This window comes from Brassica rapa, chromosome A09 (genome assembly GCF_000309985.2).
Source record: "Brassica rapa cultivar Chiifu-401-42 chromosome A09, CAAS_Brap_v3.01, whole genome shotgun sequence".
Lineage (NCBI taxonomy): Eukaryota > Viridiplantae > Streptophyta > Magnoliopsida > Brassicales > Brassicaceae > Brassica > Brassica rapa.
In genome coordinates, this window is record NC_024803.2 from 42,440,156 (window position 1) to 42,466,928 (window position 26,773).

General features: G+C 35.2%; 6 protein-coding genes across 6 annotated transcripts; 2 read left to right on the top strand and 4 right to left on the bottom strand.

The window, feature by feature from the left end:
• Positions 1-27: 27 nt before the first annotated feature.
• LOC103843106 (cytochrome P450 87A3-like) lies at positions 28-2,692 on the bottom strand. Its single transcript, XM_009119811.3, has 9 exons — positions 2,087-2,692; positions 1,674-1,995; positions 1,445-1,594; positions 1,113-1,364; positions 953-1,042; positions 791-869; positions 594-700; positions 382-509; positions 28-303 (listed from the first exon to the last, which is right to left on the bottom strand). Exons 1-9 carry the CDS (start codon positions 2,281-2,283, stop codon positions 210-212), a joined length of 1,419 nt encoding a protein of 472 aa, XP_009118059.1. The 5' UTR covers positions 2,284-2,692; the 3' UTR covers positions 28-209.
• Positions 2,693-2,718: 26 nt separating this feature from the next.
• On the top strand, positions 2,719-13,129 carry LOC103843107 (pentatricopeptide repeat-containing protein At1g12300, mitochondrial). Its single transcript, XM_033278562.1, has 2 exons — positions 2,719-9,948; positions 11,039-13,129. The coding sequence occupies exons 1-2, from the start codon at positions 8,140-8,142 to the stop codon at positions 12,956-12,958; spliced, it is 3,729 nt and encodes a 1,242-aa protein (XP_033134453.1). The 5' UTR covers positions 2,719-8,139; the 3' UTR covers positions 12,959-13,129.
• Positions 13,130-13,374: 245 nt separating this feature from the next.
• LOC103843109 (serine/threonine-protein kinase PEPKR2) lies at positions 13,375-16,580 on the top strand. Its single transcript, XM_009119816.3, has 4 exons — positions 13,375-14,197; positions 14,515-15,316; positions 15,590-15,886; positions 15,979-16,580. The coding sequence occupies exons 2-4, from the start codon at positions 14,554-14,556 to the stop codon at positions 16,341-16,343; spliced, it is 1,425 nt and encodes a 474-aa protein (XP_009118064.2). The 5' UTR covers positions 13,375-14,197; positions 14,515-14,553; the 3' UTR covers positions 16,344-16,580.
• Positions 16,581-17,132: 552 nt separating this feature from the next.
• Positions 17,133-17,932, bottom strand: LOC103843111 (thionin-like protein 2). Its single transcript, XM_009119817.3, has 2 exons — positions 17,546-17,932; positions 17,133-17,326 (listed from the first exon to the last, which is right to left on the bottom strand). The coding sequence occupies exons 1-2, from the start codon at positions 17,877-17,879 to the stop codon at positions 17,265-17,267; spliced, it is 396 nt and encodes a 131-aa protein (XP_009118065.2). The 5' UTR covers positions 17,880-17,932; the 3' UTR covers positions 17,133-17,264.
• A 115-nt stretch (positions 17,933-18,047) lies between these two features.
• LOC103843112 (thionin-like protein 2) lies at positions 18,048-20,524 on the bottom strand. Its single transcript, XM_009119818.3, has 2 exons — positions 20,127-20,524; positions 18,048-19,921 (listed from the first exon to the last, which is right to left on the bottom strand). Exons 1-2 carry the CDS (start codon positions 20,461-20,463, stop codon positions 19,860-19,862), a joined length of 399 nt encoding a protein of 132 aa, XP_009118066.1. The 5' UTR covers positions 20,464-20,524; the 3' UTR covers positions 18,048-19,859.
• Positions 20,525-22,374: 1,850 nt separating this feature from the next.
• On the bottom strand, positions 22,375-26,541 carry LOC103843113 (thionin-like protein 1). Its single transcript, XM_009119819.3, has 3 exons — positions 25,028-26,541; positions 23,423-24,900; positions 22,375-22,900 (listed from the first exon to the last, which is right to left on the bottom strand). The coding sequence occupies exons 1-2, from the start codon at positions 25,320-25,322 to the stop codon at positions 24,836-24,838; spliced, it is 360 nt and encodes a 119-aa protein (XP_009118067.2). The 5' UTR covers positions 25,323-26,541; the 3' UTR covers positions 22,375-22,900; positions 23,423-24,835.
• Positions 26,542-26,773: the final 232 nt, after the last annotated feature.

Here is a 26,773-nt window from a genome sequence, read left to right on the forward strand (position 1 = left end):
GTTTATGACCAGACACACAGAAGAAACTACTGCTTCAAATCAAAATTGTGTATTCACCTTGCAGCTAATTAATTAAGACAAATGGATTCAAGGCAAGACCCCAACAGCTTCCACCCTTTAACTTAGGGTGTTAAAGATGAATGTGATCTTAAGAAAAATGTATAAAAGCTTATCCTACCAACTTATATATGTTTTACTTATAACATTCTCTAGGCTACTTTCTTATGGAGTTTGACATGGTAACCGTTTGGAAACTGTAATCCAGGAGTTCGTAGTATATTCCCTCCTTTTATCTCCTCCCACCTGATAATGATCATAATCAGCCTTAATTATTGATCTATTAAAAATAATGACTGTAAGATGATTTGCTTATTTTCGAACCTGTATTTTGTAACCAGGCTGTGAAGAAATACAGCCATTTGCAACTTGGTGAAGTCAGTTCCAACACAAAACCTCATTCCACCACCAAACGCCATGAAGTGCTTAGATGCATTGTTAGACTTTGATTCCTGTATAGTGTCATCAAGTTTTAAATTTAGGTTTTTTTTCAGTTTTACTTGTAGTTTAAGTTACTTATAAGGGTTTGACCTCACCTCCCATCTTGATGGGTTAAAGACTAAAGGATCTTCATACTTGTCTGGATTCAAATGTACAGCTGGAGGACAGACCATCACCGCCCAGCCGGCTGGAATTGTATAATCTGCGAATCATTGACAGTCTTTAATGATAAAATATGGAAAAAAAAGAATGTTAATCATTCTGAAATATAAAATTATATATTTTATCATACCTTTATATTTTATATCAATCAAGGCCTTTCTGAAGATTGCAGGAACTATATTTGCTAGTCTTGCTGTTTCGTTTATGAACTGCTTTACATGAATATAAGACAATTAGTCAGCTATTGAAACGTAGAGAATTATAATTACTTTTAATGAAACTCTTAAGCAACCTGAAATGTGTAAGTCATTGACTTGTATTCTTCCCAAGTAAGTCCAGACTCTGCATCTTCCCGGTTTCTCAGAATTGTCTCATGCTCTTCCTGATGATCGATGAACACAGTTTAGTATTCTTGCTAAGAGATTTATGTTTTTAATTATAGCTTCACTGACCGTTAAACGCTTTAGAACTTCAGGGTCATCTGAAAGAAACTTGATGGCTAAAGTCAAAGCAAGAGAAGTTGTTTCAAAGCTGGCGAATAACAAGACAAACATTAAGTCAAGTGCAATCTCCTCTGTCAGAATTGTCCCCTCTTTCTGAATCTCTTCAATGACATAATCAAAGAAGTCACTTGGGTTCTTCCTCGGTTTCTTACGCCTTTCTTGTAGCATATTCCTCAGCATTTTCATTGCGTTTTCCCTACCCTGCAAGATCATCTCCAGCATTAGTACCATATCATAGGTAGGCAGTGCTTTAGATAATGTTCATTCACATGATGTAACACCTTAAGACATTTGTGATAAGCTGTGCCTGGAATGTTAAAAGGGAAGGAGATCAGTCCTCGAATAAAAGCAACAAAGTTTGCCCTTAGATTCTCTGATGACTTGTCTGGATCATGGCTGATCAACTTCTTTGCGGTGAGATCAAATATCATCTGATAAGATGTTTGATATACCAACATGTTAGAAACAAGAATTCTATCTGAAGCAGTAAAGAATATGTTTGAAACTCACGCTTGCGGTTGCATCTTTAAGCTCTACTGATTCTTGATTTGACCAAAGCTCTAATCTCTTATTTGCAGTCAGCTCTACTTGAGGAAGCATCTTCTTGAGACCATCATAGCCAAATAGAGTCAAGACCATGCTTTTAAGGTACTTGTACATAAACCCATGTAATGAACCCACATTCTTTTTCCCAAAGATATTGGTAAAAGTGTCTGGATACCAACTCTGGAAACACCTCCCCTCTTGTTGAAACACAAAGTAGCTCAGATCAGGATCTGTTGATACAATCACTGGTCTCCCCACTAGATTGGTCTTGAAAATTGGTCCATGCCTGCACATATTAACAACAGATTCTTAAACCTTTGTGTACACACAGAAGGCTTAATCACATTGGTTTGAATGAGAAAAGAGACATGACTTACTTCTTAACCCTTTGTTTGATAAAAGGAGGGATGTCTGAAGTTGGGTTTGGCTTGAAGAACTGGATAGTCTCGCCGAGTAGTGGGAAACCCATCGAACCAGGTGGAAGCTTCCCTCTGCATTTGGGGTTTCTCCAGCTGTAAACCCAATGTGTGATGGTTATGAGAAGCAGAGAAACCCAAATGAACAATGCCCACATCACAGTAAGAACAATTTAAGAGTATATATGACTTGTTTCTTTGGTTTGTGTTCTTTCTTTAGACAGAAACTGAAAACTTGTAGAGGAAAGAGACAAAAATAAGAAGGAGAAGAAAGAGGAGTTTAGTGCTGGCCCATATTCTTCAACCATTATGATGAGTGCTTAAATAGGCAAGGCAAGTCTGTATACATAACTCTGATTAGATAATAATAAATAATGTAGTTGCAGAATGAAAAAAGGTTTAACCATTAAAAAAAATTTAATCTGTTTATAGAAACCATACATTATTTATTATCCGTGTGAAAGGGCAGCTTTTTTGGTTTGGAGTAATAAAATAATCAAGAATCATGGAATGAAGGTTCCTCTTGCCTTCTAGTTTCTTGTGTCTCATAGAGCATCATCATATGGGCATTAAACCACCAGTCTGAACATTAGGCAAGTTTACAGCTTCATTTTAGGAGATCATTGGTGGGCTCTTCCTCTCCACTAGATTTGATAATAAACTAATAATGATGATAACATATTGATGTTGTAACTTGAAGCTTGACTCATATAGTTATTACACATGCATGGAAAAAAGAGTTTCCAGCTTTACTTACATTGCTGACTTGATAATTGTTTCTCCTTCATATCTATGCTTAAAATCCCTGTATCTAATACAATCTTTGACACCAGGGAAGCAAAATAAATTAACATATAAGTACTTTTCAGTTTTGTTCTCATTCATGCTCAGAATCTCCTCTTTAGATCTGCTTGTCATGTGTTTTTAATCATTATCATTATTTGGTTCATCTACTTTTAAAAAAATCCCACTGGTCAAACTCAAGATTGATACTATTGCAAAATAATGTATACATCAGCTTCTAGATCTTGTTGTCAACCACTGTATCTGCTAATTATCTGTTCAGATGAGATAATTAACCTGAGAGTTGAATTTACATTATTATCATTATATTTTTTGGCTTTTGGTGAGAGACATATAATCTCAGTCGGCTCTTGGGACCCATTAGGTTAAACCAATCACAGGAGAATGTGGGTTTTAGCCATTGAGCCACGGGCTCAGGCTTTATGCAGCAACCCATGCAATTCTACTTTCCACCCGCAAAGTAAAAACCCAACTGTAGGTAGGTTACTGTGAAAGACTCTCCACTATTATTAACCTTTCTGTGATCTTTTGATAGATAATACATATTGATGTTGCATATTTGGTGACAAAAAGTGCTTTCTTTATCAGTAATCCTGGGTCAAAACTACAACTTCAAAGTTTAGACCTAGAAACTACTATACACAGTGTGATTAAGACAAAGAGGAATCTTCTTTTATAGGGAAAATAAACAAGAAGAATAACATTATTGTCATTGCTTTGCTTATATTGTCTTCAGTCAAAAGTTTTGCCAACCCCCATTATTGTATTTAGGATTAGAGGTGAATTTATGTGTGTATATGTTTGCCAGTATCTGTGTGATATGGTATGAGTAAGCAGGTTACATATTTGTTGGAGAACATCCAAAATAGTAACCCAATTAGGGTTTTAATGAAATTAAAAACAAAGTTATTGAAAAAATAATAGTTACATTAAGAGTATTGAGATGTGATTGTTAGGGGGGATGCATGTACCAAGATAGAGACAACTCAATTAGTTATTGTTTTTAGTGTTCTTGTTCTTTGCTTAACAGTAACAATAATAACAAATTCATCAAACCTGCAGATATCAGTTTTGGAATTGATATAATCATATTCTAATATTTTTATATCACACAAAAATATTAATATTATCTAGTAGCTCAACTTGTTTTGCCATCTTATTTTTATGATTATATTTTTACTGTTTCTGATTATGGCTTAAATATTCGAATTTAGTGGCATGGAAATTTGATGATCGAGTATTCGAGTTGATAAAACACCAGAATTCATAATTTTTAGAGTTAAAAAATGAAATTAATGAATCATAAAATACTAATTATTGGACGGAGCTTAAAGCTCTCGGGTCAAACTTATTGGCTGTGTTTTAAGTTTAACACAGAAAGGTGGCCACGTGATACATATCTTCGTATTATCATTCTTCTTATATTTTTGCTATTTTGTGTTCTTTTTCTCCCCTTCTACAATTATTATTTACGTTTACAATTTAGAAATTAACAGGCTCATAGCATATACCAATATCCATTCCTTGTAGATGCCGTGACTACCTAATATTTCTTTTCTTAATAAGCTTTATTTAGGAACGTTAATAAGCATTGTCAACTTATATATCGATTAAAAGCAGCAGCGGTGCGGAAAATTGAGAACTTTAGCAAAAAAACTTATATATCGATTGAGGAGAACCTCTAGCCTAAAACTTTCTAACAATTAGATACCCTATTTTCCTATAAAGCGAGAAATATATTAAATTGCAAGTTTATAGAAAAAATGCTGAGCGACAAAAATGATGAACGCAGTCAGAAGTTTTATTTTTGTCAGTGAACAATATATAATTACAGATTCATATATGGGAAAGAAAAGGTAATACGACGACAAAAAGAATGAAAATAATATATATAGAAACGTATAATTAGAAGAAAATAAGACTTTATAATTAAAGCTTCCTTTATGAAGTAATTAAAACTTCTTCAAGCTACACAACACGAACACGAGGGATTCGAGAGAATTGTGGAGAAAGTTCGTTAGCGTTGTCTGTTCCGTACGCTGTACGCATGTGGCAAGCCCTTAAATATATTCTTTTACTTGAAGAAAATACATAGAAAATAAAAAGAACTAACTAAGAAATCAAATTATCGATGCTTTAAAAGTACTTAAACACGTTGAAACTTATATGAACCCAGAAAAGTTGGAGATCCTAGCATTTTATCAACTATCCTTGTTATGAATGTAACAAAACACGGACATCTCTGCAAAGTAAACAAAAGAGAATAGGAAAACGACCTTTAGTATTATCTTCTAGAGAATCTAATCAGTAAAACTAATCTTAACATGTATAGATGACTTGAAAGCCTTTAGTAAAAAAAATATGTATATATGATTTCTAATAGGGAAAAGGTCACCTTTATTGGACAAAAATATACATTTTACGACGATTAACGAGATATATCAACATGTGGAAGGGCCAACCATATGTGTTTTCTAAGTTTTAACTGACGAAATCATTAAGGTTAAAAAACAAATAGATGACATATTTGGTCGTGAGTGTCTGTTTGTCCCCATGGCCATAGGGTTTGACCTTTCATAAAAGTAAAACGCCAGTCGTGGGGAGGAGTCACATATCAAACCATAGGGTATACTTCTACTTTTTAGTTTTCTTCTCATATAATATAGCTTGCTCGTACTTTATATATTGGTGTGCTTAAGAATTTCAAGCCACGTTACTTGATAGTTAACAGGAGTGGTCTAGTGGATTTGTAGGGTTTCCGATAATTAAATCAGAAAAGTTTTAGGCCATACGATTAAAAATATGTTACATACAAAACGATGCGTATTAAATAAGGTTTTCCTTGCCTCTTCGGCTTTTGGTTTTCTAGATCTGTTTTAGGGTGTGCTTTTTTATATTTGTTCATGCGGTGTCGGTTTGGGATTCGGTAGTTGAGCTCTCGTCGCAGGATGAGAGAAGCTCTCCGGTGAAAGATGGTTATGGTCTGCGCGATGCTTTTTACTCTGGTGTATGTTTGAACTGTGGCGGATGAGATCTCGCTCTTGCGATTGATTCTATTTGATAAAGAATACATGAGTTAAGGCGGTTGCGGTGAAGATGGATGTAGGTCATGGGTTCCGGTGTGTTCCGGAAGCGATGAAGGATGATGGTTCAGGGGTGATTCTGGTGAAACGCCGTTGAGATCGCTAGTGGTTGTGAAAGTGAAGAGATGGAGTGACGCGTGTCCTCCGGAATTGAAATTTAGACACGTGGGCACGTTTGTGTCGACGGAGTCGACGTTTGGGGCGGTAAAGCCGGGCTTTAGAAGTTTGGGCATGGCCCATTTCCTTTCTGCTTGTGTGCCCGTTGTTTTCGGGCTTTTGCTTTTTTTTATTGTCAGTGTGGGTTTTGTAACTCGGTATGTTTCTTGGGCTTGCCCTTTTTAATAAAACTAGTTGGAAAAAGAAAAAGGCTAATCAAGTTAATAGATTAATTAATCTTCAAAATTAAGACACTCTTGAATCTTGATTTGCTTATGAGACAGAGTGAATTTGGTTGTTACTTTTCCTTCATAAGTGATAGGTTTCAGAACAGAACTCATAAACTAGTGAATTTGATATACATGTGTACATGTTCCCGAACATTCAAGACCCGTAGTTTTTTTTTTCAAAAACTCGGAATGTTTTATTTTTATTTGTACAACTTTGAATATTATCTAATATGTTTCCAATTTTAATTTTAATTTTATATTTTCGAATTTAAATTTCAAAAATTTTAATTTTTTAAAATTTTTTTTTTTTAAATTCCGAGGAAACGAACCCTCGGAAATTTCCGACGAGCATTTCCTCGGAATTAGTCGTCGGAATATGCCGAGGGACCCTTCCTCGGAATTTTCCGAGGGCTGCGTTCCTTGAAAATTTCCGATGAAATTTCCGAGCAATATTTCGTCGGGACTTCCGAGGATTGGACCATCGGAAAATCCATCAAAATATTCCGAGGAAGTTCTTCCTCGGTATATTCCGAGAAACTTTTCGACGAACTTGTGGTCCTCGGAGTTTCCTCGGAGTTTCCTCGGAAATTCATTTTCTCGGAATTCTATCGGAAATTTCCGAGAAGTTATTTCCGAGGACTTGTTTCGTCGGTATATCGTCGGAATAGCGTTATTCCAACGACATACCGATGATTTTTTCCCTCGGTATGCCGCTGTTTAATTTCTTGTAGTGTTAATATATAAGCCAAAATAAGAGCTATGATATTTTTCTAATCACTAAAATGGACGATTGAAGAAAAGTAAAAAAAAATAATGTGTGCAATATGAATAGTATATACTTCCAAAAACTATAGAGCAGTAATCAAAATCCGATCTTATCAACTGATAATTTCTACATACAAGGCAAGACGACGGCGGTATATTATCTACGTTAGTGAAATACTTCTAGAACACTTATGATCAAATAGTGTTTTCTTAAGAAGACAACAAAAACAACAAAAAATATAAAGCAACTGGAGAAGAAAATTATGGGAGAAGTAAAATAATTGGCAATGAGGTAAGCAATGACTAAAAAGACTTCGTCATAAATTGAGGGCCTAGGGAAACATGAACACCACTTTTTAATATGCAATTCATATAGATAACGTATAGTATATAGTTGCATGGCATCGTTTTCTTTAATTTAACGTAAGTAGATCTGTTTAAAACTTGGAAGGCATAATAAAATTGAAGCTGATAGCTCCAAAACTAAAAGTGCTAATTTGTTTTGCTCACACTTCAAAACCACGTGATTTTTGCACTTACCATAAAGTCCACCCAAATTTAATGGGTTACCCATCCCTAACAAAAAGTATAATAAATAATATTCTCTATTCTTTAAATTATTTATTATTTTTTGAAAATTTACTCTATGTTCTAGAGAAATATATTTAATACCTTCTAAAGTTCTAGTAACTTTTCTTTTTGGTCAAAAAAATTCTAGTAACTCTATGTTTTTATTACATGTAAAGATTAGTTTTAGAGTATTGAGACAAACACAACTTTAAATTACAATCCTTTGTAGTGATTGTATGCTAGCTCTAACATCTCATAACATGTGTGCATGACATCATGACATCTCATGTGTGCTAGCTCTAGCTTGGATTAATTGTGATTAGTCATCAACCGCCAAAACATTATTAATGGTTAGTAACATACATAAGTTCTTTGCGGCATTTCGACGAACACGTTGTGTGCGACGATGTTGTTCTACAGAAAGTCTACCACACTTAATCAAAAAGCTTCGAGATTGGTTCAGCTTCATCTCTCGGAGACAGGTACGCTTAGAACTGATTCGCTATGTAGCTTCTCTACCTTCTTGTCTTGCTGCAAACGAGACTTCTCTGGAATTACCGATGTGAAAGTCTGTTTCAGAGAGAGATTGAGGAACGGACTCGTCAATATCAAGAAAGATGATGCTGTTGCTCTCTTCCAATCCATGATCAGGTCTAATCCTCTTCCTACACTCATCGACTTCAGTAGACTGTTCAGTGGTGTTGCCAAGACAAAACAGTATGATCTCGTGTTGAATCTCTGCAAGCAAATGGAACTAAACGGGATTGCACATAACATCTACACTCTCAACATTATGATCAACTGCTTTTGTCGTAGCTGCAGAACTTGTTTTGCTTACTCTGTTTTGGGGAAAGCTATGAAGCTTGGGTTTAGCCCTGACACAACCACATACAACACTCTCATCAATGGACTCTGTCTTGAAGGCAAAGTCTCCGAAGCTGTGGGTTTGGTTAATAAAATGGTGGAGAATGGATGCCAAGCAGACACGGTTACGTTTGGTTCTATAGTCAATGGGATTTGCAAATCAGGAGATACTTCTCTGGCTTTGGATTTTTTGAGGAAGATGGAGGAAAGTGATGTGAAGGCTGATGTGGTTACGTACAGTACAGTTATTGATAGTCTTTGCAGAGATGGGAGAACGGATGATGCGGTTAATCTACTCAATGAGATGGAGAGGAAAGGAGTCAAGTCTAGTGTTGTTACATATAATTCTCTTGTAGGTGGGTTTTGTAAAGCTGGGAGATGGGATGAAGGTGCGAAGATTTTGAAGGATATGATTGGGAGGAAGATGGTCCCTAATGTTGTGACTTTCAATGTGTTGATTGATGTTTGTGTTAAAGCAGGGAGGCTTGAGAAGGCTAAAGAGTTTTACGAGGAGATGATCACGAGAGGTGTGGCTCCCAATACTATCACTTATAACTCTTTGGTAGATGGGTTTTGTATGCAGAACCGGCTCGGAGAGGCGAAGAAGATGATGGGTCTTATGGTTGGGAGTAACTGCAGTCCTGATCTTGTGACTTTTAATAGTCTCTTGAAAGGGTATTGTAAGGTGAAAAGAGTTGATGATGCTATGAAACTCTTCAGGGAGTTTCCTGAGAGGGGATTGGTTGCTAATGAAGTTACTTATAGCATCCTTGTTCAAGGGTTTTGTCAATCCGGGAAAGTTAAGATCGCTGAGGAGCTTTTTCAAGAAATGGTTTCGTGTGGTGTTGTTCCTGATGCTATGACGTATGGTATACTGCTTGATGGTTTGTGTGAGAACGGGAGGCTTGAGAAGGCGTTGGAGATATTTAAGGATTTGGAAGAGAGTAAGATGGAGCTTGATGTTGTTATGTATACGATTATGATTGAGGAGATGTGCAAGAGTGGTAAGGTGGACGATGCGTGGACGTTGTTCTGTAGCCTAGGTTTGAAAGGAGTGAAGGCTAATGTTAAGACGTACACGGTGATGATTTGGGGACTGTGTAAGAAAGGGTCGTTGTCTGAAGCAAACATGTTGCTTAGAAAAATGGAGGAAGATGGGAATGCGCCGAATGATTGTACATACAACACTCTTGTCAGGGCATATCTTCGAGATTGCGACTTAGCCAAATCAGCAGAACTTATAGAAGAAATGAAGAGTTATGGGTTCTCAGCAGATGCGTCCACTGTTAAGATGGTGATGGATAGGTTATCTAGCGGTGAATTGGATAAAAGATTTTTGGATATGCTCTCTTAGGGGTTTGGTGTTTTTTGTATTGTCTTAGAGCGTTGAAAGGTATGTTTTTTCTTTGGTTAGGACTTAGGACTTATCTTAGCAAAGGTTGATTATGTGGGCTTCTAATTAATAAACAAGCAGGTTTTGTAAACTGATTGATCATTAAGACGGAACAGAACCAAGGGAACTTCCTTGTGGTCACCATTTCCACTGCTCGTGCGTAGACAAATGGTTATTCATCCTCAAGAGTAGCAACTTGGATCATGAGGAAGTCTAGAAGAAATAGCTTTGCTTATTCACGACCTACATAACATTTGCTTAGATATGATACTTCTTTGTGTTTAACTAACTTTGTGTCGACCTCGAATTGTGTCAAACTGTATTCTATGTTATTGAATTCATAAACCAATGTTCCTCCCTTATACACGTTGAGAGATATATGAGATATACTCGAATCCTAGATACCCGGACGATAAGATCTATCTAAACATTATGTGATCTTTATCTCTAATTACAAGTTTATCTCTAATAAATTGTCAGAGAGACTTTCATCATCTGGAGATTGACCATTGAAGATTTTGATCTGAGATTATAAATTTTTTCAAGGGTCAAGTCCAGTTTGGCTGATAATATTACAATCACATCTGTATGTGTTCAAAAAGAAGAAAAACAATCATAACTGTCATCTTAGCTAGCTCAACTTGAACTTCGGATGAAATGGTTCAATTTAATTTGAAATTGGTCCAACAAAAAAAAAGAGCCAAATTTAAACCGGATTAATTATTACTAAACCAAGTCGGATTGGTTTAGATTTAGTTGTATACAGAGACGCATAAAAATCGACCAAGACAGACCAACATCGAGTCAAAACCGGAATCGAACACAATTAATATCGGTTTAAATCTTCGTATTACATATATGCGACAAAATTTCTCGTATATTTCGGTTTGATTCAGACCGGTCGAACGAAATTGAATCGGTTTGGTCGGCAATTTGCGCTTATGTTTGTTGTCACTGAAAGCTGCGTGTCTTGGCTCTTTGGGACTCGGGTTTACAGACAGAGAGTGTGAGAGCTTTGAGCTGAGGGGAAAGGAACGATTCAGGTTGAGAGACGATGATGTTGATGATTCGGATACGGAGTGCCAAAGCTTTGAGATCTGCTTGGCCTCTTCTCCTGGAGACTGCAGGTAACCTGATAACTTCTTTACTCCACAGCCCTTACGAGTTCTTGTCTTTCGTCTGCGGACGTGGCTTTTCTAGCAGCGATAGAAATCTCTGTTATAGAGAGACGTTGAGAAGTGGGCTCGTCGATATCAAGAAGGATGATGCTGTAGCTCTGTTTCAGTCCATGCTTCGGTCTCGTCCTCTTCCTACGGTCATAGATTTCAACAGATTGTTTGGTTTACTTGCCAAAACGAAACAGTATGACCTTGTCTTAGCTCTCTGCAAGCAAATGGAACTGAAAGGGATTGCGTATGATCTATACACTCTCAACATTATGATCAATTGCTTCTGCAGGCGTAGGAAACTCGGTTTTGCTTTTTCTGCTATGGGAAAGATTTTGAAACTTGGATATCAACCTAGCACAATCACGTTCTCGACTTTGATTAACGGATTGTCTCTAGTGGGTAAAGTTTCTGAAGCTGTGGAGTTAGTTGATCGAATGGTGGGAATGAAGGTTATTCCAAATCTCATTATACTCAACACTATTGTCAATGGGCTTTGTCTCCAAGACAGATTGTCTGAAGCAATGGCTTTGATAGATCGAATGATGGCCAATGGATGTCAACCCGACACATTTACCTACGGTCCGGTTTTGAACAGAATGTGTAAGTCAGGCAACACTTCCTCCGCCTTGGATCTGCTCAGAAAGATGGAAGGTAGAAAAATCGAACTCGATGCTGCTAAATACAATGTCATTATTGATAGTCTTTGCAAAGATGGGAGCCTCGAAGATGCACTCATCCTTTTCAATGAAATGGAAACCAAAGGGGTCAAAGCAAATGTCATCACCTATAACTCTCTCATAGGAGGCTTCTGTAGTGCCGGCAGATGGGATGATGGTGCACAGCTGCTGAGGGATATGATCACAAGGGGAATCACCCCTAACGTTGTCACTTTCAATGCTTTGATTGATAGTTTTGTGAAAGAGGGAAAGCTTTCTGAGGCTGAAGAATTGTACAATGAGATGATCCCAAGAGGAATAGATCCTAATACCATTACATATAGTACTTTGATATATGGGCTGTGCTACGAAAAGCGCTTAGATGAAGCCAACCAGATGCTGGATCTGATGGTTAGCAAGGGATGCGATCCTGATATTTGGACGTATAATATCCTTATAAACGGGTATTGTAAGGCTAAACTGGTTGATGAAGGTATGAGACTTTTCCGCAAAATGTCTCTGAGAGGATTGGTTGCAGATACAGTCACTTATAGCAGTCTCATTCAAGGGTTTTGTCAAGTAGGAAAACTTAAAGTTGCCAAAGAACTCTTCCAAGAGATGGTTTCTGAAGGTGCTCATCCTGATATTGTGACTTACGGTATTTTGCTGGATGGGTTGTGTGACAATGGAGAACTAGAGGAAGCCATGGAAATACTTGAAAAAATGCACAAGACTAAGACGGAACTTGACATTGGTATATATTCTATCATCATTCACGGGATGTGCAATGCTAGTAAGGTCGATGAAGCTTGGGATCTATTCTGCAGCCTACCTTCGAAAGGAGTGAAGCCTGATGTTAAGACGTACACTGTAATGATTTCGGGATTGTGTAAGAAAGGGTCACTGCCTGAAGCAAAGATGTTGCTTAGAAAAATGGAGGAAGATGGGATTGCGCCAAATGATTGTACATACAACACACTAATACGAGCTCATCTCAGAGGCAGCGACATAAGCAATTCAGTTGAACTCATCGAAGAAATGAAGAGGTGTGGCTTCTCTGCAGATGCTTCCACCATGAAGATGGTTATGGATATGTTATCGGATGGTGGATTGGACAAAAGCTTTTTGGATATGCTTTCTTGAACGCCTCATCTAAGGTGTGTGTTTTGCTCTGTTTATGCTTTTAGGAAAGGTTTGTAAAATTTCAAGATAGAAACTACAACTGAGCCAATTCCCTTGCTCTTGAACGCCTCATCTAATGACTCCTTAGAACTACAATAGATTTCATGAGTTCTAAGCCCTTCCCTTGTTCCACTTTGTGTGTATCTGTTTATCTATTTAAATCTGTATTCAAAAATCTGAAGCTCTGCTAGAAAGCTGAGGTGGTAAAGAGAATATCTCTGAGTCTTGACCATATGAAGTAGAATTGCTCCATGAGGATGCAAAACGAGTATCCTGACTAAATCAGTATCAGGAAACACATTGCAAGTGGTCATTCTTGTAGCACTCTCAAAGGTAAAGTGGCATCGAAAACAAAAACCATAGGCAAGGACTGAACGGTCATGACTCATGAGCCACACCATCTGGATTCTGGACCATCAACAACCTCACCAATTTTGTTTAATCTTTGTTCCTTCATATTCCATGCAGAAGCAATACCACTCTTGTCTGGACTGGACAGCGTCACTGGTAACATCAGAGCATCAAGCACTGACAGCTCCTCGAGTTTCATGCTCATCAGAGCATCTGCAACCAAGTCATCACGTGCCATCCAGACACGATTCACGAACCACTCCCATCTATCTGTACATGCAACCTTGACATCCCAAACACATCAGATGGTGATGGTGTTCTTGTTCGTGAAAATTAACACCAACAATACGTACAGTAATTTTGCCTTATAGATATTAGATTCTCTAAATGATTCTTTTGTTTGTTTGTTAATAAATGCTACAATGCACATATATTACAGTAAAAACGTAAAAACAATAAATAATAATTTGCACTTACTAAAACTAGTCCATAGTTGACAAAAAAAGAAACAAAGTGACGCAATCTCAAGCCTGGAGAAGGTTCAATCAAAATAATAATAAACCGGTTTTCAGACGGCCGACATAGACCCGGTTTAGAGAGAGATATATATATATATATAAATAACGCAATCTCGTTATAACCTTCTTCTTAACGAAGATCTGCTACATTATATGATTCAGGCTTCTCTTCTCTTCCCCCAATTATCGAGATTTCTAGGGTTTCGATCTTCGCTGCTCTTTTGATTTCTCCAGGATTGGATTCTCTGCTTCCTCTCTCGATTTATCGCCAATTTCGCCTCGATTCGCTCAATTGCATCCCATCAGTCCCTCTGATCGGCTTCGCCTCTAGGTTCGTTATCTTCCCTAATCCCTGAGCTTTATCCTCTTTCTGTAGTTCGATCAAGGGATTGAGCGTAGGGTTTTGCTGTTTCGATATAGTATTCCGGGAAAGTTTTGTGTTTCGCGGGAAAATCAATGGGGGAGAATCTGCGCCTTTTGTTCTTCCACTGTTCTATATATAATTGTACTTGTTAAGTGATGTTCTCTCATTCAATGGAGTAAAGTTTTGATTTTTTTTTTCTCATTTTACGTTATTGGAAATTGGAGTTTCGGTTACTTTTGATTTGGGTCTATGCGATGACTGATTAGTTTGTTCTGGTTTTGTAGTGGATTCTGATGCGGTGAGATTCGTTCATTGCTGGTTTGATGAGGAAGAAGCGGAAAGGTAGCGAAACTGAGGGTTTCGAGAATTTACAAGAGGATTTGTCATCATGTGCAAATGCGTCACGATCGTCCAACTTCAGGTCGCATTTTTCGCTAGAGGGTTACGCTAGACTTAAGAAGCGGTGCAAGGAGAATGATACTGTTGACGAGGAGTCCGTTGGCTCCTTTAAGAGACGGCTCGCCGGCGTTGCTACTGCGCCTCCTTGTGGTGCGTCCTCTTTGGTTTCGTCAGGGAGAGGTTTGAAGAGGAAGATTGGGTGCATTGACGTTTCCACGCAGACTGGCAGGAAGAATAAGATTGACGATGATTATGTGTTTGGTCCTAATATTGGGAAAGGTAAATTCGGGTCGGTTAGGATCTGTAGGTCGAAGAATAATGGGATTGACTTTGCTTGTAAAACTCTGAAGAAGGGGGAGGAGACTGTTCACAGGGAGGTTGAGATAATGCAGCATTTGTCTGGTCATCCTCGGGTTGTCACGTTGCATGCTGTTTATGAGGAGTCTGATTGTTTCCATCTTGTGATGGAGCTGTGTTCCGGGGGACGTTTGATTGATCAGATGGTTAAAGAGGGTAAGTATTCTGAGCAGAGAGCAGCTAATATATTCAAGGACCTCATGCTAGTTATCAAATATTGCCACGAGATGGGAGTTGTGCATAGAGATATAAAACCTGAGAATATTCTACTAACAGCTGCTGGGAAGATACAGCTGGCTGATTTTGGACTTGCCATGAGAATTGCAAAAGGTAATTCAAGAATGACTTTAAGTAATTTGTGTATGCAGTTTAAATGATTTGTGGTGCTTTATAAAATTGTCAAGTGTAGTGACTGGATAAGATAGTTATTGTGATTAAAGTATTGTTATGTTAATATTACTTGACAAGTTATGGTTCGTCTTCTTTCATGAGAGATAAAGCGCTTGACGTATTCTACTTGAGATCATAGTTTGACCTTTTCTATGTATCTTAATTGAGCTGTCAAGGTTTTACTAATATATTGGTTTAATATGCTTTGTACAGGTCAAACATTGTCTGGATTGGCGGGAAGTCCTGCTTATGTTGCACCGGAAGTTCTCTCTGAGAACTATTCAGAGAAAGTCGACATTTGGAGTGCAGGAGTCCTCTTATACGCTCTCTTATCTGGTGTACTCCCGTTTAAGGGAGACTCTTTGGATGCAATTTTCGAAGCAATCAAGAAAGTGAAGCTTGATTTCAACTCGGGAGTGTGGGAGTCAGTGTCCAAACCAGCCCGTGATCTGTTGGCAAGAATGCTAACAAGGGAAGAATCTTCCAGAATCACAGCGGATGAAGTGCTAAGTAAGACTTTTTTATGTCTATTTAGCGTGCAGTGTTACTGGATCCTTTGTTTGTCGTTGTTTAGTTACCATATCGTGATTTGTGTGTTTCAGGGCATCCGTGGATACTCTTCTACACAGACCGGACACTCAAGACGATGTGTATCAAGTCGAAGCACAAGAATCAAACAGGACCTCCTCCATGCCTCCAGATTCGCAGCCAAATAGAGAAAATTGACCTAAACAGAGCGAACAGAGAGAAGAATAAGACAACATCTGATTCACCGACTGATTCATTCTCCAACACAGAGGAGGAAGAAGATGAGAGCGGTGTGGTCGATGTGCTTGTGGTTGCGATCTCCAACGTGAGGATCTCAGAACCAAAGAGAAGCAGAGTCTGTAGTCCCACAAGCAGCCCAATTGAACAGCAACACTCTTCTAACCTGACCACGACTAATACACTCTGTCGAGCCTTCTGACAAAACCAGCTTCACACACACACACATATAGGCTTCTCCCAAGTCTCAAAAGTCACGCCATATGATCTTAGTGACTGTATTCTGTCATAAATCATAATAGTTCTCTAATAGTTGGATTTGATTTGATTTGATTTGATCTGATTCTGATTGTCCCTTCTCCATTCCTGACTATGTTGTACAGATCATGTAAATATAGAAATATTCCAAAATGCTTGATAAGATTTTTTGTCGGAGTTACTTATTTCCAAATAAACGAAGTCTGCATGGATGGTATTATGGTAATGTGGTTCATGCCATAAGGGAGCTTAGAAGAATGGGAGAAAAAAAAGAGAATCTAGAGATTAGTTTCCTACTTATCGACACGATCAAAGACTCAAAAAAGAAAAACAGTTTGATGGTGCAATAGAACTTGCAGGGAAATGGAAAGAGAAAGACAATGATAAGAGCCAACTAACTTATAATTGTGCCATCTATACTCAGACTGGCTCCTAAACCCAATGAGTTTGTGCTTTATGCAAATAATATTTGTTAAGAATTTTTTTTTTGTTAAGAATTTAAGGTAAATTATAGAGAAACTGGTAGCGGTGTGAACGTCTCATGATAGTATTGTTATCTTGTCGAGATTGTTCTATTCCTTACGATGGTGTAGGGAATGAAGCAGACTTGTTATGCATGATATATTACAATGATATAAGATCCTCACAATACTATTAAACAACTTCTCCTTTTATCATTTTGATTTTCTTGGGTCGACAGTTTCATCTATTGATTTGCTTGTAACACAAATAATTCAATCATGAAATAGATATTTATTTGAATTGCATATTGTAGTGATACAAACTATACTAATATACTAGTTCATATCTTTTGATATTTAAACATTGATTTTTTTTATCTTGATAAGAATAACTATTATTGCTTTTAGTTTTTGTTGGAGCATTTGTCTGAGCATGAATCCACACAGTCCACAATCTTCTCTGCATCTGCTCATCCACAAACAACAATAAAAACTGTCAGTTATATAATCTTCAACTACTATCCATAATAATAGATCTTATGTTTTGACAACTGTCAATATACTAAGTACATCTATATATGTGGTTATCAGTTATTAATAAATTCATTCATGTAATCAAGAAAGAAAATGTGTTTGTGTTCAGCAAAACCAAAATAGTTTTTATAAAACAGAAAAAAAAACTTACTCGGATTTCTAAGAGATGAAAGAGAAATACAATGATGAGTAGCACAACCAAGCTTGCAAAAATAATCAGTATGATCGATTTCCTTTGCCAAAATCATTTGAGAATGAGGAGAAGAAATATTTGATGTTGGAGGAGCAAGACAAGTAAGAAGACAAGTGAACGGACACAAAAGTAATTTTGGTAACTGTTTCTCAATGGCGCAACTATCAATACAACCGGGATAACAATTTCTAAAAGAAAGTGTGTCTTGAGCTTGTGTCTGAGCCATAATGTTCCCCATTACCATCACTATCATCATTGTAATGAGCATAATGGTCTCTCTCGTGCTTCTCATTTTCTTTCTTTTGTTTTTTGTTTGAAGAGATGATTATAAATTTGAGGAATTTGCTAATGGTGGATGTTGTTAATGTTTTTTTATATAGGGATTTGGAACCTTATGTATAATAAGGTATTGACAAAAAGAACGTTATGTAGGTGTAAGTACGGGGTGGCTTATACTATCTTTAATTTTATTTTTTCGATTTTGGGATTATATTATTCTGTTTGTGAGGTAAAAGTTTGCATTAACCAAAATATGTGCAAGCTATTTTCAGATATATCTACATAAATACATGAATCTACTTTTTTCTTGTTTTGATGTATCATGAATCTGTGTAATAGTGTTTGAAATGTATGTATTATATTTATTGTTTGATTTTTTCCCATTTGGTGATTATATTATTCTCCGTTTGTGAGCTAAATTCATTAACATAAATATGTGCAAACTGTTTTAGATATATGTCTACTTAAAGACATGAATCTTTTTTCTTGTTTTGATGTCTCATGCATCTGTATAATAGTGTTTTCAAAAAAACATGTGGTAATGTGTATGAAAAATATACTTTTTGTTGATGGTCATGTATTTTATTAAATTTAAATGCAGTAATTTACATTAGTAACCGTCTGATTTTTACTTAAAATATGTGTAAGATATATTATACTTTGTTATATATATTCCATACAATCTCTCATAAAATAAATAATGATTTACGTGCATGCATACCATATTATGCCATATATATTTTAAATTAAAACTTGTCACTTCTGCTGGAGATATATGTATCAATATTCAAGTTTAAATGTAAAAATCATCACATGTTCTTAAAATTTAGTATACTGCTGTTATAATTTATTTGCTTAAGTTTTTAGCAAAAAAAAACTTATTTGCTTATATATATTGAACCAAAAGAAAGTTATGTGCTTGATACAACTACTCATAGATAACTATTGATTATTTTACAACTGAATATACTTTTGGCTTCACAGTTTTACTCACTTATTTGCTTGTAACAAAAGAAAAGAAAAACATCATAAAAAAAACAAAATATCCTCTTGAGATACTTATACTATATACTTTTGGGTTCACAGTTTTACTCACTTATTTGCTTGTAACAAAAGAAAAGAAAAATATCATATAAAGCAAAATCTCTTCTTGAGATACTTATACTATATATTATATTTATATAATAGATATTATCCATTTGAAATAAATCAATTAATGTTTGTTAAATGTAATCATATTGGCAACTGCTGTATAAATTGCATCAAAGTTGTAGAAAGTGAATGGAATGCAAATTATTAGATCCTATATAAGAGCCAACACTGCAGTTTCCACTGCAAGTTACCATTTGTAATCAGGATCTGAGAGTTATGTAGATGAGTAAATACTCTTTTTTTTTTTTTTTGGAACAAGATGAGTACATAGTCTATATGAAAAGAAAAACAAAGAAATCTAACATATATTACACACACGCTCCACCATTATTGGAATGAAGAGAGCTCAGTGTCATATATAGTGAGTGTCTATCAATAATTGTATCATCTATAATCAGACTTGGTTGTGTTAAAAAATACACAGACTTGTCCTTAAACCAAATAGGCTTGTACTTTATACATTAATATATTTATTAAGAATTTAGGGTCACTAATTTTTTTTAATGAGAACTGACTTTCTAAGAAGGCACCAAACTTGGTAGGGATATATTGTTATTCTTGTCGATAGATTCTACTGCATACAGTAGAGGAAAGTAACCAGACCAGGTATTCATATATATTACAATTATATAAATTGGCACAATAATTTCAAACATCCTCTCTTTTTATCACTTTTTCAGTATTTTCATCTATTGATTTGCTTGTAACACAAATAATTTCAATGTGGAAATACATATTTATTTGGATTGAATATTGTAGTTATACAAACTACACTAACCCATATATTTTGATACTTAGACATTGAATTTTTATCTTAAGAAGACATTTAATAAAGTCTCTTCTAGTTCTTGTCGGAGCACCTGTTTGAGCATGAATCCACACAGTCCACAACTTTGTCTACATCTGCTTATTCCACGGTCAATAAAAAATCATTAATTGAAAAATCTTTAATTAAGATCTGTAATAGCAGATATTATGTTTTCTACATCTACATACATATATATATATGATTATGATTAATAAGATGTTTTCATATAATCAAGAAAGAAAAATGTAATTTGTGTTAACCAAACACAATAACGCTTTTAAAAGAAAAGAAAAAACTTACTAGGATTTTGGAGAGAAGAAAGAGCAAGACAATGATGAATAGCGCAACCAAATTTACAGAAATAATCAGTATGATCGATTTCGTTTGCCAAAATCATTTGTGACGTAGGAGAAGGAGTATTTGATGTTGGAGGAGGAAGACAAGTCATGAAACAAGTGAATGGACACATCAAACCAGTTGGAAACTTCTTCTCAATGGCACAACTCACAATACAACCTGGGAAACAGCTTCTAAAAGGATAAGCTTGCTCTTGAGCTTCTGCCTGAACCACAAAGTTCCCCATTATCATCACTATCATTAGTGTAATGAACATCATGGTCACTCTTTTGCTTTCCATTCTCTTTCTTTTTTTTTGTTTGAAGAGATGATTATAAGATTCGATGAAACTTGTTTGTTAATCGTGGATGTTGTTAATGTCTATTGTTAATGTTTGTTTATATAGGGATTGTGAACCATCTTTATAAGCTGGTGACAGAAAAGAAGGAAATAATCTTCTGTAATAGTTAACATGTCTTTAATTTTATTTTTTCTGATTGGGTGATTATATTATTCCGTTTATGAGGTATAAGTTTGCATGTGCAAGTTGTTTTCAGATATATTTACTTAAGTACATGAATTTACTTTTTTCTTGTTTTGATGTAATCAGTAATAGTTTTTAAAATATATATATGTATTACTATGAAAGAAATACTTTCATTGATTGTCATATTCTACTGCGTTTAAATTCAGTCAATTAGAAAGTAACGACCCGATAATAACACAAAATAAAACAATATGTTGTTCCTGAAATATGCATGTGTCCATCTAGTTTCTTAATAGAACAATATCAAGATATATTTTGCTACCATTTCTCATACAACCTCATAAAATGAATAATAATTAATGTGCATGCATGATGCATTCAACATTATGAAATGCAGATTTTAAATTGCAACTTGTATATTGTGCTAAAAATAAATAAATAAATATATATATATGTAATCATATATTGAAATTTAAAATCATCAGACCTTCTTAAAATATAGTATACGGTGTGAGATAACAAACTAAGTCCCACATTGGAGAATTAGACAAAGAGTGTCTAATATATAAAGAGATGTCCAACTCTATTAGTACGAGGCCTTTTGGGATGGAAACCAAAAGTATATTCATGCGGGCTTGCTTTTGAGGCCCAAAGTGGCCAATATCGTACTAATCAGAGAATATAGAGTTGGACATGGACTTAATAAATCCCAACAATTGGCATCAGAGCGGTTTGACGAAAATCTGCAAGAAGACCAAAATACCCTTCGAGTAGGAATGGGACCTTTCAAGGTGGAAAGGGAGGTTCGGCAGAGATTAGTCAAGAAGATCCTGAAATTGTAGGAAGAGCATCTTCAAAGCAACTCAAAGTAATCTTGCGACTAAGGGTGTCGAATGTCGAAGATGCGACAAGGCACCGAGATGATTCGCTAGAGGAAAAAGGGCACAAGGTGTATGGTCCTTAGCTTGAGGGGGAGAATGAGAGATGTCAATCCAAGTTCCACATTGGATAATTAGACAAGGAGTGTCTAATATATAAAGAGATGTCCAACTCTAATAGTACGAGGCCTTTTGAGATGGAAACCAAAAGTAAATCCATGCGGGTCTGCCTCTTAGGCCCAAAGTGGACAATATCGTACTAATCGGAGAATATAGAGTTGGACATGGGATTTCGCAATCCCAACATACGGCCATTATAACTTATTTGCTCAAATTTCTGCTCAAAAAGTAATATGTGTTCTCGACCAGGGTTCAAGACCAGTTTTGAGCATAGTGAGATAACAAAACATTCGCCTCAGTCTCTAATTTTTTTTTGTAGTTAATATGTATAGTTCTTTGGATTCCAAAAAATAGATTAAAATTCCCAACAACTATATTGAGTTTAGGAGAGATTGAATGTCTAAACTCGAACGGATAATATCATAATATCTGAACTCAAATGGGAAACCGAAGATAACCAAACATATGTATACTTAACATTATATTTCTAGTTTACTTTTTTATTCAAAATATTTATATTGATGTTGTACATGGCTCAAAATCATATATTATACATATAGTTTCGGACAATGTGATTTGCTATGCACTTAAAATGCATGTCAAGCTTCTTGTTTCATGCATTAACAAAGTTGCATTCAAATTCTCAAAAAAAAAAAAGATTAGTGTTTTTCTATTTTAAAACTTTTGCTTTCAAACCTATTAATCGTTCAACCTATTAATTTTTTTAAAATCAGTTGAGTTAATTGTAAAATTTTAAGTAGAAAAAACTTGAGTAATGAGGAATTTGATTTTTTTTTAAATTAAAATATGCGAACCTGATCCAAAATATCCAAACCGAACAAAAAATATCCCAACCCGACCCGATATGTAAATTTATCGAAACGGGTTCTGGACCCCTATACCGAAGTACCCGAAAATCTAAAATATCCTATTCAAATCTGAACGGATATCCGAACGCGAGGCCTCTATGAGATCACTCTTAATAGATAACAAAGATAATTTTGCAACTAAATATAATTTTGTGTTCACAATTTTTATTCACTTATTTGTTCGTAACTGAAGAAAAAACATCAAACCAAGAAATAATTATTCAGTTGATTTGTTAAAAGGAAAAGTTGTTTGATTTTTATATAGCATCAATATAAATACATAACTCGTTTCGTTAAACAACAATGATAATAATAGATTTCTTCTTTTCTCCTAAGAGCACTTGTATGAGCATGAATCCACACAGTTTGCAACGTTCTCCGCATCTGTCCCCAACACAACAATATCAAAAAGACAAAAACCATAAATACATATAAACTTTTCTTGAAATACTTATACAATGGCTAAAATAGATTTTTTAAAAAAATTCAAACTACTACAATGATAATAAAAAAGGTAATTAAGTGATTGGGATACAAATTATTGGATCCTATATCAACATTAATATACTTTTCACAAATAAAAACGCTTTATCTATTTCTATAATCTAAGAATCATTAAAATTGAAACTCACATTAATCAAAGTAATCTACAGCCGCAGTCACGTAAAATTTGTATCTAGCAAAGTGAATATGCATGCAATTATCACTAAAAATATCTTTACTAAACCATGCGAGATTCAAAACAATGTGTGTTTCAAAACAAAAAAAAACATGCGAGATTTACCACCATACTTTATTCTTACAATTAACACGTACACATGATTAGATTTTACTTTTCGAACAAATATGAAATGATTTAGCGGAAAAAAAAACAAATATGAAATGCAAAAAAAAAGAAAAGCTTACTCGGATTTTGGAAGAAAGAAAGAGACACACAATGATGAGTGGCACAACCGAGTTTGCAGAAGTATTCCGTATTATCGATTTTGTTTGTTGGAACAGTATCAGATGAAGGAGAAGGAGAAGGAGAAGGAGAAGGAGATGGTAAAGTAGGAACAAGACATGTCATGAGACACGTGAATGGACACAAAACAGATTTTGGAAATGTAGTATGAGATTTACACACCACAAGACAATCTGAGTAACAAACACTAAAATGACTAGATTGAGCATTTGTCTTGTCCAGAAGGCTTCCCACTAGCGTCACTATTACCATCAACATTGCCATCTTTTTGCTTTCCATTTGTTTTTATTGTAAAGTTGATCAAGTTATTTTTATTGTGAAAATTGTTTGTGGTAGTGTTGTTTATTTATAAATAAATTGCGGAATCTTTTTCTGTATTAGTTGTCATAGTGAACGACAAATCATGGTATACTATCGTTTGGTAATACGATACTTAATGGATAATTATTTTCTTCTATGTATTTCTGATTCGGAGGTTATACTTCCTTTTTTTTTGTTAATCTGAGTGTATAAAAATGGATAATTATGTTTTCAGTGTATTTTGCATTCAGATATTATACGCTTTTTAAAATCCAAGTGCGTAGGGCCAACGGTAGTGCCGGTTAACAAAAGACAAGAAGTGTGATCGTCCGGATTCAACTTCTTGTTTTACCGTATCTTTTTTTCTTTTTGTAACTTTTGTTTACCGTATCTTGATAATTAGAAACATCGAATTTTATATATTTTACATTAAAGTTAAAAATAGTAAAAAGTTTAGATATATTTTATGTGTATATTTTTTTATTATAAAAGATTCAATTTTGTGTTCAGTGGTTCGTGACATGAATAGGCCTAACCAAAACACGACTAATTTGAGGTGAGCAGGTCTCGTATTTAGTCTTACGAAATGTGTAGTCTCTTAGGAGATACATGGGTTACATTTTGTCAATTAGTGACACAGGTAATCATAAGATTCTTTTCTATAACGAAAATGCAAATAGTTAACGATAATAATTATTCCCGGTCGGGCTATATAGTAATTCGTTATGATTCATATATATTAAAATGGGCGATCAAATATATATTGCAACACATTAATTAGATGGGCACGATACACATTGGATAATCTACAAAACATTTTTTTGACCAAAAATAAAACTATTATATATTAAACTTCCTTTTCGGTAGTATTTTAGACTCTCTGTTTCAGATCAATAGTTTTTTGTCAATTTACTTGCTTGTAAAACAAGATATATCAAATCAAGAAATCAGTTATCATTTGAATTTAAGAATTTAATCGATACAACATGCTCGAATCTTTTTATTTAGACATTGATTTTTCATGGAAGTATACAATAACAAACTAATTTGTGTGTTTAGTTCTTGCGGGAGCATATATCTGAGCATGAATCCACACATACTGAAACTTTCTCTGCGTGATCTGCCCATATAAAAAAAAAAACAATAACATCCATAAGAAAGTTAATTAGACTCCAAACATTTTAGGACATCACTACTAAATATCCTTAGATCCACATGATTAAACTGTATTATACATGAAAACTTACCCTTATCATGGATCAAGGATGACGAAGCACAACGATCAGTGGCACATCCGAGTTTACAAAAATAATCAGTCTGGTCAATTTCATTTAGATTTGCCTCAGAAGGTGTAGTAGGCTGTTTACAGTCCTTGATACACGAGAAAGGACAGAACAGTTTCTTGAATCCGTTGGAAGATGCAGCACAAATCACAAAACAGCCTTTATAACAATCTAGAAAAGCCAAACCCTCAGCCTCAAACAAAATGTTCCCCGTCACCAACATCACCACCACCAACATAGCCATTCTTTTGCTGTCCATGTTTTCTTGAGGATATAAAAGCTGATGGAAATTGTTTCTTAATTATGAATGTTGGTTTGTGTAACCAGGTTACTAGGTCTTCTTTTTTTTTTTGAACTCATACTAAGTCTTCTTTATATAGGGATGTTATAATTAACATTTCCAGATTCCGTAACAAATCAGTTTTGATTTTGCTAGCTGTTGTGGGATAGTAAATGATTAAATATAATTTCATTCATTCATTTAGAATCTATAAGGATTTTTTTCTTCTTACATCCAGAATGTAGATATTCCTAATATTAGTATGCTTGTGGTTGAAAGTTATGATAAAGAGAAAACGTATAAAATTTTAAGATACATATACGCTCATCCTAAAATGATACTTTTTTTTGTAACACAAACTTTCATTCAAACTTTAAAGACCCCTAAGCTGGAGTTCATTACTTTAGTTTCAAGTAACAAAGCTTGCTTTGCCAAGGCATCAGCATCTTTGTTTTTTCCCTGAGGATCCACCTGAAACGGATCAACTCAAACTCTGCAATTAAACTAACAATATCACCTATGATGATACTTATACTCCGTTTTTTCTAAAATATGTTTGCAAATTTTATTGTATTGAAATCATGGTAAGACTTTTGGTCCACATATTGATTACTCTTAACTATGTGGTTCTTTCGTGTGTCTGGAGAGAACCACAACAAAGTCGAAGTAACATCAGTACTTGATATGGCTTTCAATTAAGCAAACAAAAAAACAAGTACATTTGGATTTCAATTCTCATCACAAAGAGTGTCACAAACCCCTTAATGAACCAACGTAAACATTCAGTCTAAAAGCAATATTGTATCTCTCTCTCTATTGCTCTGAGGTATCGGCTCGACGATAGGGCATGTACCTATGATCCTTCGTAGCATTCTTCTTCCTCCGTTTGTCAAGAAACAATGAAAGCTTCCCAGATTCATGTATTGTACATCATAAAGTGATTCAGTGATTATAAAGTTTTAAGACTTTAGGGTCAAAACTGATTTACATACCTTGAGACTGTTGTACTCTTTGTTGAGTTCTTGCTTTCGGATCTCAGCTGCACAAGATGTAAGAATACAACTCAGCAAACAAAACTTGAAAGTACGCAAACACAGGGACTTTTGAGTAGAAAACTAAGAACATACATTGTTTGAGATAGTAAAGCTTTTTGCCCATTTTTTGCAGCTTCTCTTTCTTTCTTTTTGTGCTCTGTTAGTATTGATTTTCCTTTAGCTTCTTTTTCAGTTCCTGTTTACAAAACAAGAGGCCTCGTGAAACTGAAAACTGGCAAGAACTTTTTATATCAGCATTTAGCATCATCAATCAATCAATACATTTAGGAATCTTTTTCATTCATTCATTTAGATCTATAAGAATTATTTTTCTTCTTACATCCAGAATCTAGATATCTATATATATATAAAGATGTCGGTGACTCTCCTGTGATG